Source organism: Engystomops pustulosus, chromosome 9, assembly GCF_040894005.1.
Source record: "Engystomops pustulosus chromosome 9, aEngPut4.maternal, whole genome shotgun sequence".
NCBI classification, from domain to species: Eukaryota; Metazoa; Chordata; class Amphibia; order Anura; family Leptodactylidae; genus Engystomops; species Engystomops pustulosus.
Window position 1 is genome coordinate 94,990,602 of NC_092419.1, and position 17,403 is coordinate 95,008,004.

Sequence of the window (17,403 nt, forward strand, 5' to 3'; positions counted from 1 at the left end):
CTGTTGCACCAACTGTACACTTTTTTGGAGCTGCTGGGACCAACTGTTTGTTGCAATAGAGGCTCAAAGTGATTTGAGTTGGTTTAATTTTTTGTTTACACCTATGGTGAAGTTTACATATATTTATAAACATTGTTGCATTTACTTTATCCATTGAATGCTGATGCTTATTTATTGGCATTCTTGTGACTACACACTTATAGATGCATGCATCTAATAAAGTTATTTTTATAGTGTGGTACATGAGTATTTTGTCTTTATATATATCCCTTGTTTAAAGGGAATCAAGCACCAGGTGCACAGCATAGTACCTGAAGGTATCATGCTATGCACCTGATGACCCTGACTTCAGCACTGTAAGTTCCATCAAAATGGCCTCTATGGTTATCCTTTAATGCTTTTATAAAGAATTATGTTAATTACCAGCTTAGGAGCAGTGGGAGTGCTCCAGTGCACCTAAGGGCTCCTTATGTCACCCAGCGGCCAGTCCTGCGGTGATCCGAAATCCCGATACCTGTGCCTGCTCAGCAGCCTCTGTGAATCAGTGTGCAGGTGCTGGGACTTTAGGTTTCCTTGGGGCATGCAATGAACGCTCCTTCTTTTCCTTCCCATTGGTTCTGAGGAAATATGAAGTCCTGACCCTTATGCAGTGATTCACAGAGGTTGCTGAGCAGGCACAGGTACCAGGACTTCAGATTACCTCAGGACTGGTGGCAGGGTGACGTAAAGAGCCCTTAGGTGCACTGGAGCACCCCCACTGGTAATTAACACAATTCTTTATTAAAACATTAAAAGATAGTGGCGGCCCTAGCAATTGCACTTTATAATGTTATATTTGTTATATGTTGTCTGTTAAACACTTTTATATGTTTACTGTTCACCATGCTTTAGTTTTTGATGCCATATTTGCACTATAATAAATATACTTGACCAAAAGTATGACTCCTATTGGCAATCTACCAGAAGAGTGTGCCTTGTCGTAGCAACAGGCCTCAAACCCTGTTTGTGAAAGGTCACTGCGGGGGGCAGGAGGCTTGTTCGGTTTTGGGGTGTGTTGGGGCCCAGACACTTTTGCTGTATGGGGCCCCGAATTTCCTGATGGCTGCCCTGATTATGGGAGTTGTTGTCCCATTGAGATGTCATGTCTTCACATCATTTCCAGCAACTTGTCATTCCATCCTAACCATCCATGGACATGAAAGTCCTACCTTTAGGCCATCTGACATCTATTGGTGCTCATCAAGCCCTTGATTTAGACGCCTGGTACTGTTAGCCTGAAAGAGGCATCCATTACTGGGGAAACAATGGCTTCATCTTAACTCGGCCATGTTCTAGTGTCTATAATTATTAAGATCTTAACACTTGGACCCCTTACCTGTTGTTCAAATTTAGGTCACTGAACCATGATTACAAAGGTTACCCACAAACCAGCAATTCAATTGTCACGTAAGCAAGAGCTCCATGGAGTGTAGTAAGTCTGAGAATGGCTCCTTGTTCATGTAGGCCTTCGGGCATTTACCCATTCAGCCCTCCTATGATTCAACCCTGGTCTTGAACACCGGTGGCTTTCCCACTCCAGCTGCTGCTACATCAGTCATGAGATGATCACATACATGGAGCCGGAGATTTACTTCATCACAATCCTCTTGTTCCTGTCAAAACTGTGTTTTAACACTTTCAAATATTTATGAGCTCTCAGTAATGTAAAACGAGAGATGTGCCGCACGTTACATAAGAAGACTAAGTGCGCCCAAAACTAGTGGCTTGTCATTCTTGGCTTTGTGTATGATTCTTCCGTTATTAGCTATGCATGGGTTAATTCACTCCTAATATGTGTAGTACCCTCTGGATGTAACCCTACTGGGACACTGGTCACTAAGAGGACATATGGTGCAAAATATCCATGGTGATGGTGGCCTGTGCTAAAACCAACTAGAAGTTATGGAGGCCCCAATGCTAAATCTGTTTGATGCCCCCTAAAAATTCCATTTATGCCCCTGATTTCATGCTGTGAGTCAGAGATACCTCCTGAGCTAAGGTAGAGTCGGTGAATGAATGTGGAGGTGGTGGTAGTACACATGCGTTACTCTCTCCATAAACCCCTGTGGGAATTACCACCAAGCTATCAAGTGAGAAGCTATGGTTGATATCTTATTATACTTTCACAAATCAGTAGGGATTCATTGGCCCTCTAGAGTACCAGAGCACCCACTAGTGGACCCATGATCTGACATCAAAGTTGTCCTCAAAAGTTGCCGTCAAAGTGCAACCCTCGTGGAGTGCTTGGAGTCAATCTCCTACCACTAGGATCTATCGGTTTGTTACATATATCATATAAGACCTGATGGATGATGTGTGCTATGTGTTTGATTATACTTGAAGACCACGGTTATACAGACAATTAGTAGATAGAGATGTTATGGGGGGAGAGATCATAATTTAGCCCAGCTGCTATGAGTCTGAAACCCAAACTGGAAGAACCAACACGTCCATCTATCTAATATCTTTGTTGGTTCCACGGAGACAAATTGTAAGACGTAAATTCCCACAGTGCATCCATTGCCATCTTCATGACACAACCTCTGTGATGTTAGCCATATGGGCAGTGTGAGGGTGACGCTAGTGAGTATTGTCCGATTTAGCACAACTACAGCCAGCTGCCGCCACCTTTACATGACATGAATGAGCAGGCTGACACTGACCGACCATGGCAATCTGCAGGAAAGTGGATCTGACATTTTGGATGCCCGTTTTCTGGATGCAGCCGTGGGTGTAATTAGAAAGATGTTCATGACAAAGGACATAGCATCTCCAGTAGTAGTTCACCATCAGTCTTATCACCTATCACACTTTGCCAAATTGGTGACTTTTTGATGTGATGTAAGGATGTCTCACCAGAGGGTCATAAGATGGGCACCTCCATCTGGTGGAAGTTCCTTCATTATATCTTTGGCGTGTTTTGTTATCCTAAGAAGCCTACCAACATATGGTGGGGTCATGTGTTTCCCATATGAAGTCTCTCTCTTATCTTCTATTTCCCACCATTTAGAAGGAAACATTTCCTGTATATGATTTTTATGATATCTCCTGGAGCTCCATATGGATATTCTTAGTTTACTTTTAAGAAAGGCTTTTTTTTTCTGAAATTGCTTCTAGTATCCTTTAAATTGAGCGATACCAGAGAACCAGAGAACCGGTCCATTCGCGATCCAGCGGCACGTTCTCTGCGGTGGATTCGGGTCCGGCCGGGATTCACTAAGGCATTTCCTCCGACGTCCACCAGGTGTCGCTGCTGCGCTGAAGACCATCGGAATGCACTGGAGTTCACCGGCCTATTCCTGGTGAAGGTAAGCACATGTTGAGCGACACTTTTTTTAAAAAAATGCGGCGGTTTTTCAGAATCCGTCAGGTTTTCTTTCGGCCACGCCCCCCGATTTCCGTCGCATGCATGCCGGCGGCGATGCGCCACAATCCGATCGCGTGCGCCAAAATCCTGGGGCAATTCAGGTAAAATCGGCGCAAATCGTAAATATTCGGGTAACACGTCGGGAAAATGTAAATCGGGCCCTTAGTAAATGACCCCCATTGTTTTAACTCTACCATATAGTCAGGCAGCTTATAGCAGAGTACGGCTGATACGGACATTTAACATTATGGTTTGGGCAAGTGGTGAGGAGCCACCACTTGTAGACCATATCTCTATTTTCTCATGGTATAATTTGTTGCTTTAACAGCTGGTAAATCTTCCTAGAAACTAATTTCCCTGACCCTGTCTCCTAGGAGGCAAGAACTTGTATAAGACCCTCCCCTGAGGAACTTGGGGTGGATTCATAAAAGGCTGAAGAACATGTAACAGAAGCTTCTCTTAGGGTGGTAAATCCTATCATCACAATGGAGCATTTTGCAATAGGATCATCTTCTTCTATATTTATAAGTGATATCATAAGTTGACGGCAGCTCCTGAATTCTAATAAATCTTTATATTACCCTTGGGTCCAGCTTATCTTGGAGGAGGTTAGAGGCAAGGTTATTGCTACTATAAGACACAGGACAATAAAGGGTTGCTTTCTGCTGATCAGTTTCTTGGCCATATTTCTTACACAGGTTTCCAGTCACACTGAGTTACGGCCATGCCTCTCGGGAAAAATGGAAAGAAGAAAATTGAAGACATCAATATGGTGTACAACATCAAGGAGAAGCTGGGAGCGTGAGTATCATTTAGTTCTACAAGACTGGCTTTCCTCTTTATTGTTTCCTTAGTAGGTCTGGTGTCACAGAGTCTTCTTCATGCTAAGAGAAATAGTACGACAACAGCAAATGTGATCTTCAAAAATCTTACTTGTTGTAAAGGTTTAGGAGATTGCTGTAGGAGATTTGTTCACAGTTGTTGTTTTTATGTGTTTTATGGGCAAAACAATGTTTTCAGGTTTCAATATCTTCATCTTCAGACACTAATTTGTCACATGGTGGAGAGGTTTTTGACTTGGCAAGGGTTGCAGGGGTTCCAACTGGGCATCGAGAAGCCAATATAGGTGTTGATATATATATATCATCCAGGAAGCAGATTCAGTCTTTGGGAGAAGGACACCATAACTACAATTCTTGATTTTGGGAACACATTCAGTTATGTCAAGTAGAGATAAGCAGGATTGCTTTTTAAGTTTGGGTCCGGGGTTCTGGCGTGTCCCACAAGACCCAGGCATATTATGGCAAATTGAAACCCCTACCTACCTAGTAGCCATGGCTTTGATTGGCCAGTGGGGACACTCCTAGCCAGTCCCAGTCATGGCTAGTAGGTAGCTACGTCAATTTGCCAAATTGGCGGCCATGCAGCAGGACGCACCAAACTCTGGACCCACACTTAAAGTTCGGATCCACCCTTCTCTAATGTCAAGTGTTCATACTAAGAGGTATTGGACTTAACTGATTTGGGCCTACATTCACAAAGGGCTGTATAGACTGCCATAATGGAATTTATTCCATGGAATATATATATATATATATATTTTTTTTTTTAATTATGATATTTATAGCCTATCTCCATTCACTTATTTGGACTTATGATTAGAAGAGCCCATCAACATCTAATAAGACTGGGTGTTGGGTTCATGCAGAGAACCAAGGCCTATGTAATACTGGGAAGAGGAAATCCAGAAAGTCTGTCCTTGGGGTCAGTTATTATTGGCTGACCCATCCCACTACAATGTCCTTGGAAAATTATTTTTAGACAATTTTTTTTCTTTCCTTAGAGCCTGAACAAATAAACATTGAAGAATCAGCGTTGTTGTAACATTTAGCATAAAATCCACTTCCTAATAATAAAGATTACATCAGCATGGCAACATAACATGTAGATGGGGCCAGGAGGAGGCAGTCAGGGCTGTACGGGGGACATCATTCATAGTTCTACATGATATAGAGATTGAGGAGTCTAGCACATAACTCCTGTGATCCACGGCAGTGGCGTAACTTGAAGCTGATGGGCACCACTGCAAGGCCCCCAATTATAGTCTAAGGTTTATAGTACTAGTCTCCTCATATGGGAGTTTGACCCCTTATGGGCCCCCTAAGCCTCTTGGGCCCGGTTGCTACTCTACCTTCTACACCCCCTCAAGTTACGACCCCAATCAAGGGTAGGACAAATTTCCTCTTCCACTCAGTGGTGTCCTAGGCAGCTTCCCACATAGTCCATTACTTATTCTGGTCCTTGAAAATAAGGTAAAGTCTTGCACACGGAGAATACAAAGGGGTTTCCCAGCTTCATTAAAAACTTCACATCAAAGGTATCAATTAAAGTGATAAAAAATATTCACTTTTTAAAAGCACGTCAGTAACAGCAATACGTTCTACACCACTTCTGGTCCCAGGTGATGACATAACGTCGATGTGCCTTATCCAAGTAAGACCGAAATACTGATGTTTAACTACAAATGGGTCCTTTCTATATGTCCTTCTGGTCCAATGAAATGCATCTATGCAGGGTCTTTATCAGCTGGGGGTTGTTGTTTGGGAATTGATGAAGAACCATAAGTTGAGGGCCAATGTTCTTGACGGGGAGCAAAGGGGCCCACGAGGTTTAGGGGGCCCATAAGTTGTCACTTTCCCATATGAGAAGACAATTACTATAAACCATACATTGTAGTCGGGGGCCTGGAACCGACTTTGCATTGGGGCCCATCAGCTTCAAGTAACGCCACTGCCTAGACCCCAGGACTTTTGTTTTCAGCTTCTGGTTCTTCATTGGTTTTCAACTTCTGGTTCTTCACCTGGTTCCTAGTTGATTCCTGATTTGGGAAGTGACTAAATGCAGGACATGGACACGGGTCCTACATTGTGACCGTCCTCATTACTGATATTTGTCTTCAGCTCAGACTCAACTCATGAAATATTCATATTTTATAATTGGTTTTCATATTGATACAGTCCATCTGAAAATTGAGCAAACTGGCAGCGCTTTCCCTATTCCATGCCATCCAGCACTGTAGCGGCATATAAATACAGCCTGTTCGGCATATGACAGGGAACTCAAAGGGTTATTTATCAATATGTCGCACGAAAACAGGAAAAAAAAACGGTGACGTGTCCTCCTTCCCTTCCTGTAATTGCATCTATTTTTCATTGTCAAAATGGTCGGAAATATTGAGAAATGAATATGGAAACAATTTAGCAGCTTGTTAGCGATGAAGATACCGTAAGTATGTGAACCCATGAGGCTGCATAATGACTTTAGGGCTTACAAATAAATCAATGATGTATGGTAGAAGGGAGTGTACCTCCACCCCCTCCCCATAAAGCCAATCATCCTGAATACTAATAAACCTTTCATTGGAGAAACAGCTGTCGGAAAATTTGTAGAAAAATGACTATATATATATATATATGTAAATGAGCCATTTTATGCAACCAGGGATGTGCCTTTCCATCTGGAGCATGGCCCTTCCCTCCCATTTCCAAATTCTCCCTACCCTTGAGTATTGAGTCTCACCCTCCATGGCCGGCGCATGCGCAGCGCTACTTCCCGGGCCAAGGCTTTCTGCACATGCACAGCCATGGAGGGCCCCATGTAAAATGCTAAGAAATAGCAAAAAGCAGGGGGAAAGGGGGTAGTGCTTAGGAAATGCATGACGATGACCTCTATATTGTTTCCCACATGAGTAAAGTCACATAGGACCCCTATCCTACCAGACTGGAAGATTGGGAACCAAACCTCCGCAGAAGTAGCACAAGCTTCATTTTCTATTCATTGTATCAGGCTGTTTCTATAGTAACAGGAAACAAAGTTGATACATCTTTTAGATACAACTTTTGAGCAGTGCTGCTACCGGAAGGTTTACAGACAAGGAGAATCACAAGAGAGACCCCAAACCTTTCCAAAACAAAAAGTGTATAAATAGTTTAGTCTCCCTTATGTGCGAGGATGATGTTTGATTATGTACCAATACGGAGATAATACACACAGTGATGTCACAGTACAGGGATAATATACACAGTGATGTCACAGTACAGGGATAATACACAGCAATGTCACAGTACAGGGATAATACACACAGTGATGTCACAGTACAGGGATAATATACACAGTGATGTCACAGTACAGGGATAATGCACACAGTGATGTCACAGTACAGAGATAATACACACAGTGATGTCACAGTACAGGGATAATACACACAGTGATGTCACAGTACAGGAATAATACACACAGTGATGTCACAGCACAGGGATAATACACACAGTGATGTCACAGTACAGGGATAATACACACAGTGATATCACAGTACAGGGATAATACGCAAAGTGATGTCACAGTACAGGGATAATATACACAGTGATGTCACAGTACAGGGATACTACACAGTGATGTCACAGTACAGGGATAATACACACAGTGATGTCACAGTACGGGGATAATACACACAGTGATGTCACAGTACAGGGATAATACACACAGTGATATCACAGTACAGGGATAATACACACAGTGATGTCACAGTACAGGGATAATACACACAGTGATGTCACAGTACAGGGATAATACACACAGTGATGTCACAGTACAGGGATAATGCACACAGTGATGTCACAGTACAGGGATAATACACACAGTGATGTCACAGTACAGGGATAATACACACAGCGATGTCACAGTACAGGGATAATGCACACAGTGATGTCACAGTACAGGGATAATACACACAGTGATGTCACAGTACAGGATAATACACACAGTGATGTCACAGTACAGGGATACTACACAGTGATGTCACAGTACAGAGATAATACACACAGTGATGTCACAGTACAGGGATAATACACACAGTGATGTCACAGTACAGGGATAATACACAGAGTGATGTCACAGTACAGGGATAATACACACAGTGATGTCACAGTACAGGGATAATACACACAGTGAAGTCACAGTACAGGGGTAATACACACAGTGATGTCACAGTACAGGGATAATACACACAGTGATGTCACAGTACAGAGATAATATACACAGTGATGTCACAGTACAGGGATAATACACATAGTGATGTCACAGTACAGGGATAATACACACAGTGATGTCACTGTACAGGGATAATACACACAGTGATGTCACAGTACAGGGATAATACACAGAGTGATGTCACAGTACAGGGATAATACACACAGTGATGTCACAGTACAGGGATAATACACACAGTGATGTCACAGTACAGGGATAATACACAGAGGGATGTCACAGTACAGAGATAATACACAGAGTGATGTCACAGTACAGGGATAATACACACAGTGATGTCACAGTACAGGGATAATACACAGAGTGATGTCACAGTACAGGGATAATACACACAGTGATGTCACAGTACAGGGATAATACACACAGTAATGTCACAGTACAGGGATAATACACACAGTAATGTCACAGTACAGGGATAATACACAGTGATGTCACAGTACAGGGATAATACACACAATGATGTTAAGGTACAGGATGAACACTGATATCAAAGTATATGTCACAGTACTTGTATACATTGATGTCACAGTACAAAAATAATGTACACAGTCACATCAGTATAATCATGCACACAGTAAAGTTACATAATATGTATAATGTGTAGAGTGATGTCACAATACGGGAAGTAAAGGGCCCTGGAATATAACATAAGGTAATGGTACAGAGAGCGAGTGATGCCCCTCATCTGCGCCCTCCATCGCTGTCTGTAGGAGTAGTTTGGGTGGGGGCCGGGACAGGTTAGTTCTCGGGTTAGTATTAGCCGCCAGGCATGTAATTAAAAACAACAGAACAATTTTCTGTTCCTGTTACTCTGGCAACATCACAAAGTTCTCAGTTATTAGATTATTTAACTCTTTAATCACCCATACGATTTAAAGACACCAGCTTCTATCTGGTCATATAGAGACGATCAGTGCAGGGGGGACATGGGAATGGCTTGTCCTGGGAACCACAGGAGATTAGAGGGTGTTTGCGCCCTGCAGACTGGATGACAATGGTAGGAACATGCTGTGAGGGATGGGAGCAGGGAAAGGTCCTGTCACACGCGCTCTCCTGGTGTCCGTCACTTCATGTCTGCAGAGCCTTTGTCATGTCTCTTGTTATTTCCATCTTTTCCCTTTATCTCTCCGACCGCATTTACCAATCACGGGGGGGGGAGACAAGCCGCAGCTGAAGGCGAACCATTCCCAATCTCTACGTACAAGTATTAGAAGAGACAACCAGCAGCCCTGGGGATCTTATAAAGTGAGGCTATAAATCCCAGTTCATTAGACCAGAAGAGACAGTCAACACTTATCCAGTAACTGCGGGAAGTTACTCTCATGTCATGTGGCAAGTAGGAGTTATGGATGAAGATCTATGAAGGAGCCAAGGAGTTCTTTACTGCCACATACTGGGGGACCTCAAGGGTTAAGGGAAGCATATGGAAACTTACTATGGACTAGTCAAAACTAGAGTGGGGGAAGCCAAGGTGGGATCAACTTTACTCTGTGGGATTCATTTACTTACCCGATCCAGTCGCGATCCAGCGGTGTGTTGTCCAACATGGATTCACGTTTGCTAGGATTCACTAAGGTCATGCGCCCGATATCCACCAGGTGCCGCTGCTGCGCCGAGGTCCGCAGGAGTTCACCTTCTTCTTCCCGGTGCATATAAGTGCGTGTCAAGCGACATAAATTCTTTTTTAAATACCGCGGTTTTTCCAAATCCGTTGGGTTTTCCGACGGCCACGCTCCCGATTTCTGCTGCATGGATGCCGGCGCCGATGTGAAACAATCCGATTGCGTGCGCCAAGAACCCAGGGCTGTTCAGGGACAAACGGCGCAAAATGGTAATATTCGGGAAACCCCTAGTAAATGAGCCCCTGTATGTTGTTCCTTCTTTATGGTGCTCCATATAGCGGCCATTTAATCAGTACTCAATAAAATTGAGTCAACTAGGACAACTAGGTGGATCTAGTACAGGTTTCTACTTGAAGGATCCAGGGATCAAGCCCTGATTGGCCAGTCCACCTATACCAGTGGTGGCGAACCTATGGCACGGGTGACAGAGGCGGCACTCAGAGCCCTTTTCTGTGGGCACCCGGGTCATCGCCCCATCACACCAGACAGGATTCATAGAAACAAAGATGTTGCTTTCAGTCATATATTTAAGTGATACTTACTTTGCTACTTGGGACTGTAGGAAAAGGGAGAATGAGTAGACAGGGCCGAATTATCTTTGGAGGACCTCCTGCTGGCCCCACAATTTTCTGTGTACAGAGGGACACTGGAAAGAAGCTAAAATAATGTAAATTTTCCATCTTGTCCTCAGGAGGCCAATATGATCGATCGTTGTTGAAGAACGGGGAGCAATAAGTTACTGCTTTAATGTTTGGTTGGCACCTCGCAATAAATAAGGGAGATTTTGGGTTGCAGTTTGGGCACTTGGCCGCTAAAAGGTTCGCCATCACTGACCTATACCATTGACGACCACAATAAGATCCACAGTGATGGTGTTGTCCAACGTCCCATAGTGACCTAATGGTGGTCCTTGTCGCATACTTTGTTGGTGTTGTAACCTTCCACCAAAGTTCTCACGTACTATGGAGACACCACATATAGGTCCAAAAGTTCTACCACCCTTCTCTTCTATAAATTATAGGAAGTGGGTAAAATACAAACCCCATTTTGTTTACCATAATGGCTGAACGCTCATTGTAGCAGCCGTAGGGTCGAGGAACATGTTGCTTGGTTCCTGGCCAAACACAGCATTTTAGAATAACTGCTGTGTGTGAAATGAGGATGTGCAGCGAGCCTTCTGCTTCAGTAGAAAAGATCCTATCATCAAGGATTTCCCTGTCCGGAGGAAGACTGCAAGAATACAAATCAGTTCAGCATTACTGCCTGTTATACAACTGCTTCTAGAAAAGAGATTTAAAGGGGAGCTCCATCAAAATCATTTACTATAAAAATCCTTGCTTATTAGTAACATCTGAATGGATTTGACTCAGGGCATTGGCTAAATGGTCCCCCGATTTTCACCCTTCACTCATGTATGTGGGACTATATATATTTGGATTTCAGTGGCAGAGGATGAACAGGTTGCTACGTCTAAATATAGTCTCCATTAAATGGCTGCTGACCAGGTGGGACAAGGGTTGCTGATACTTTGCATTGAAGGACATTCAAAGTTTTGGATGGAGGCAAAGTCGGAGCAAGCAGAGTTGTGGTTTGAGAACAAGTCAAGGTCGGGGCAACCAAAATTGTTGTTAGAGGTCAAGTTAAAGGAAACCTAACATTTGATTTGATGCATTATGAGAATGCAGGAACTACACTGATGCAGGATAATGGGGCACATTTACTAACCCGGTCCATTCGTGTTCCAGCGGCGGCTTCTCTGACGAGTATTCGGCGATTCATGAAGGTCCTGCGCCCGATGTCCACCAGGTGGCGCTGCTGCGCCGAAGTCCGCCGAGGTGCCCCGGAGTTCATCGTCTTCATTGTGGTGCATGTGAGTATGGCCCGTTCGACCAATTATTTTTTTAAAATGCGGCGGTTTTTCCGAATCCGTCGGGTTACCGCTCAGCCACGCCCCTCGATTTCTGTCGCGTGCATGCCGGCGCCGATGCGCCACAATCCGATCGCGTGCGCCAAAATCCCGGGGCAATTCAGGGAAAATCGGCGCAAATCGGAAATATTCGGGTAACACGTCGGGAAAACTCGAATCGGGCCCTTAGTAAATGACCCCCAATATCTTGGTTAATCCCTGAGCTGAGTAGTTTTGCTGAAAAAACAATTATAACATTCAGGACCTAGGAAAAGCTGGGTCAGGCTGGCTGACATAAACACATTACACACAAAGCTTGTAATTACAAATGGAGGTTAGTCAAGCATGACTAATCAACCTGAGCTGGATCACTCATACAAAGAAGCTGGGAGGGGCTCATTTTTATTATTTTAAAATAAGGGCACAAGAAGCTAAAAGAATATCAGGCCCTGCCAGAGGACGTACACTCTCGTGTGCTTGGTTTACAATCCTTGATCCTAGTGGTAGATTTACCAGGTCAGGGCAGGCAGAGTTGTTGTAAGAGGACAAGCCAAGGTCAGGGCTGGTTGAGTTGTAGTTAGAGGACATGGTCCAGGCAGAGTTGTTGTAAGAGAACAAGCCAAGGTCAGGGCTGGCTGAGTTGTGGTTAGAGGACATGGTCCAGGCAGAGTTGTTGTAAGAGGACAAGCCAAGGTCAGGGCTGGCTGAGTTGTGGTTAGAGGACGTGGACGGGGCAGGCAGAGTTGTGGTTGGAGGACAAGCCAAGGTCAAAGCAGGTAGATTTGACAATAGCACCATACCCAGGGATATTGGGAAGACGTCTGAGCAGTAAGCTCTGTAGCGTTCTGCATCCAAGTTCTGGACCTGTTCTGATTACCATATTGACTCACACAATTGTTTCACACAAACTCTATCTACCCTGAGCTTGGCTTGTACACTTACCACTTCTCTGCTTGTTCATTTCCTGGCTCAGCTGTCACTGAACAGATCCTAGAGGTAGCAGCTCGGTGCAAAGTGCTGTACGAGGGTTAAAGGGTGAAAACCAGGAACACCTACAAAAAGCCCTAAAATGAAATCTGTTTAGTACCATAATGGGATCTGACCCACCGTAATACAATGGGTTAATAGGGTCAAATGTTTTTAAGGTTTTGTAATACAAAATGCTGGATAACACATCAGAATGTAACACCCTCTATCCATGAAGCAACTATTTTCATTCCATCTACTGGGCAAACCCTTGTCCCGGCACATCTTCCTATTGACCGTAATAATACAATAAAACACACAATTCAGTGATATTTTATTTTTGGGTAGGACTAAAATCATACAATAAAAGCTTGAGGGTTTTGAGCTTCGATTCTATCACACGGTAATAATGATCTGGCTGCATATTGTTGGATTGTTTTTCGTGTTTCGCCGTCTTAATGACCTGTTCGGCTCGCGATGTGTCAGCTCCAGTCATCTGCGTTCAGCTACTGTACCAGATGTTTACTGTATCGTGCGGCCGCTGCGATCACGGAAATCAGCAGGATCCTGCGTGTAGAGCTCTTCATCTCTCCTTCCTCCAGCTGATTAATCCAGAGTCTTCTCCTCCTCCTCCGCTTTATGTGCCTGCCATCATGTCAGCCTGGCTGGGCGCCGTTGTCACTGCCCTCTTCCTCCCACGCAGTGCCATCGTCCGTGGGAGATGATGCCAGCCTCCCTCTGCTAACAAGGAGGACTATTAGCTAGCGAGCCGCGGATATGTTGTGCGTGGGCTTGGGAGCATAGTACGAGTGGGTGGATGTCCCTTCAGAAAAGCACAAAGTCGCGCAGAAGCGGCGTGAAACAATTACAGGGGAGCGGCAGAGAATGGGGCGCTAATATCTAGCAGCTGAGTCTGATTTCTTGTGTTATGTGAGAAGGGAATGGGAGTACAAGACGTGATGTGAGGCCTTGAAGAATGTTTAGAAGAGTTTTGTTGTGGTCGTAAACTTTTTGCTAATTTGTTCTAGTTTGTTAACTAGATTTGTATATACCACCAAATTCTTAGGCTGAAACATTCAGTTACTTGGTTGATGGTAAAAAAAAAAAAGATTACTAACTCCCTGGTGGTCAGTGGTACAAACATTACTTACTCCCCAATGGAGAGTGTTACAGATATTACTAACTCCCTGGTGGACAGTGGTACAGACATTACTAACTTACTGGTGGTCAGTGTTACATATTTTACTAACTCCCTTGTTGTCAGTGGTACAGACATTACTAACTCCCTGGTGGTCAGTGTTACATATATTACTAACTCCCTTGTTGTCAGTGGTACAGACATTACTAACTCCCTGGTGGACAGTGGTACAGACATTACTAGCTCCCTGGTTTTCAGTGATACAGATATTACTAACTCCCTGAGGGACAGTGGTACAGACATTACTAACTTACTGGTGGTCAGTGTTACATATATTACTAACTCCCTTGTTGTCAGTGGTACAGACATTACTAACTCCCTGGTGGACAGTGGTACATATATTACTAGCTCCCTGGTTTTCAGTGATACAGACATTACTAACTCCCTTGTTGTCAGTGGTACAGACATTACTGACTCCCTGGTGGTCAGTAATACAGACATTATTAACTCTCTGGTGGTCAGTGGTACACATATTACCAACTCCCTTGTTGTCAGTGGTACAGACATTTCTGACTCCCTGGTGGTCGGTCAGTGATACAGACTTTACTAACTCACTGGTGGTCAGTGGTACATATATTACTAACTCCCTGGTGGACAGTGGTACAGACATTACTAGCTCCCTGGTGGTCATTGATACAGACATTACTAACTCACTGGTGGTCAGTGTTACATATATTACTAACATCCTGGTGGTTAGTGCTACAGACATTTCTGACTCCCTAGTTGTCAGTGGTACAGACATTACTTACTCCCTGGTGGTTAGTGGTACATATAGTAATAACGTTCTGGTGGTTAGTGGTACAGAAATCACTGCAGTTCCAACCTAAAAGCTAATCTCATATCTCTTCTATAGGGGAGCATTCTCCGAGGTCGTCCTGGCTCAAGAAAAGGATACAGAGCGATTAGTAGCCCTGAAATGCATCCCAAAAAAGGCTCTACGTGGGAAAGAAGCTGTGGTGGAGAATGAAATTGCCGTTCTCAAAAAGTAAGGAGAGAAATGGACCATAAAGAGTTTATGACACAGAAACAGCGCTTCTATTGCTTTGTAGTCTCTGTCTGGTATTGCATCTCCACTGAAGTCAGCAGAATTGTGCCGCAGAAACCAGAAACATCCATTGGAAAAAGAGTGGGGTTGTTTGTGGGAAAAAAAAATCTCTAAATTTATACACTGTGGACTAAAGAGTCTCCCATCTCCCAAATCACCGGCATTGGCTATGGCACTTCATAGCTTTCCTCTTTCCCATCTGACATTTCAGAATAAAATTTTTATCAATCCTGATACAAATGAGCTCCCCGGTGCACCAAAGACGGGACCAATCCTTCTAGTGCACCGGTTTTTACCTTTTTAAGCCACCCGGCCCTATCCCTTACAAATAGGGTAACATCCCCTCTAACGATAAGGCCTAGGTGGAAGAAAACAAGTGCATTAGAAAATAAAAATTTAATTTTCTCTAAAATGGCAGATCACAGGGATACAATAAAGATATACCTGGAAAGCCGCCTAAACAATGCCGGTTTTATGTGTCGGAGAGGGGGTCTTTACTTATAATAAGTATTTACTTATCGCCGTATATACGTCCCCTGAACGGCCGTGTGAATTCAGCCTTAGAGTACTGTACTGATACTGTGCCCCGATTTCATATAAGTGCACGGTATCAATACAATACTCTAAATCTGACTAAAATTCACCTATAAACATGAGTCTAATGTTTAGTAATATATTCAGGCGGGTCCCCGGTGTCTGTATATATTAATTTGTGAGGTATATGATGTTCAACATGACAACGTGATGTGGAAGATAATTGAAGGCCTGCTAATGGCTCCGTGTAGGGTGGGATATATATACGGCTCGGGCCTACCCTCCCTAGAGGAGAGCCTGAGCGTAGACTGTGTGATTGGAAATCTCCTCACGTTTCCCTCCATGTGTAATTGTCTGAGCGGAGGGATGAGGTGTCACAGCTGCCTCAGTATGTGAGGTATCTACTACACACATCCCACGCTCCTCTCATGTCCCAGTCTGAGGTTTTTCACTCTTTTACATCAGAATTACCCTTATTTATCCTCATATATAGCGCATATGTCATTCTTTTTATGTCATGATTTTATGGTGCGCTTTGTGCTGAGATTCAGAAGCTGCTGTGTAAAAAAGACAGGCCTAAAGTTAAGGGATTACACCCCACTCCCAACACAATAAAAAACAAGACCCCTTCACAAAATAAACTAGTGCAGCAGCGGTGCACATAGAAATGATTGGTCCCCATAGCAAAACCTCACAACCCATAATTGTAAATTGTGGTATCCGAAAATGTATCTGGTGCCCTAAGCACAACCACACCCCTTTCTTTTGGCCGACACTTATAATGTCCTCCTTTTCAGTAGCTCCCCTCCAAATTATGCCTCCTCCCTGTAACCCTAACCCCACACTCAAAATCAGCCTGCTAGTGCCCGTCTCTTGTCTAGTAATGACTGATATGCCATGACTGCCTGTAGGTAAATCTTCATTATCTACCCACCCTTGTAGCACTTGCAGGTTGATTTGCATATCCATAATAGATGGCTACTCACTTATTGTTTTATCCATTTATGACCTCAAAATTATGTTTCTGACCCTTTTTATAAGTTTCTAGCCATCAGTGTTACAACCCTAAGATGCCTGACTTGGCTCCTCCCATTACAGGAGTCACTGTGACTCCTCATAGCTCAGGACAAAGATGACTCTTCCAGATGTTTGTAGCACACGAGACAGGTTCTCTTTAAGGAACCGAAAATAGAAACCAAGGTTGCCAAACATTTGTCACAATGAAATAGGATTTTCTGTTTCTCCCAAAGGTTTCTGCATTCCCGTCACGTTGTATAATATATGGGGTCTTGAGCCTAGTCTTAACAATGGCGCGGCCAGGCAAGGATGAAGATATAGTGTTCGCTGGAATAATCCTGAGCTTACAGTAACATTCTTAAGATGCCATAGTCCGGCCATAAATCAGCATCATCCTGCAATGCATAGAGTTATTGGTGGATATTTATCAGGGCCCCTGTGCCACATCAGTTTCGTAGAAGTCCTGAAATAATCGCGAATGTGCACTCGCTGCAGCCGGCGACTTTATTGCTAAAGTCTAAAGCCTCTCGATGTATCGTGCTGCGCAAGAGCATCGGCAGGTGCGCCGACGTATGATAAATATCCCCCATTGTGTAAATTTGT

General features: G+C 43.8%; 1 protein-coding gene across 3 annotated transcripts in view; it reads left to right on the forward strand.

The window, feature by feature from the left end:
- The window catches only part of PNCK (pregnancy up-regulated nonubiquitous CaM kinase), a 57,964-nt gene that overhangs the window by 15,620 nt on the left and 24,941 nt on the right, over positions 1-17,403 (forward strand). For 2 of the 3 annotated variants that reach the window (XM_072123960.1, XM_072123957.1), the window contains exons 2-3: positions 4,105-4,207; positions 15,058-15,189. In XM_072123960.1, the coding sequence (XP_071980061.1) occupies positions 4,131-4,207; positions 15,058-15,189 (209 nt within the window). In that variant the 5' untranslated portion in view covers positions 4,105-4,130. Of the gene's footprint in view, positions 1-3,156; positions 3,348-4,104; positions 4,208-15,057; positions 15,190-17,403 lie in introns of all 3 variants that reach the window. The other variant, XM_072123959.1, reaches the window with a different exon arrangement.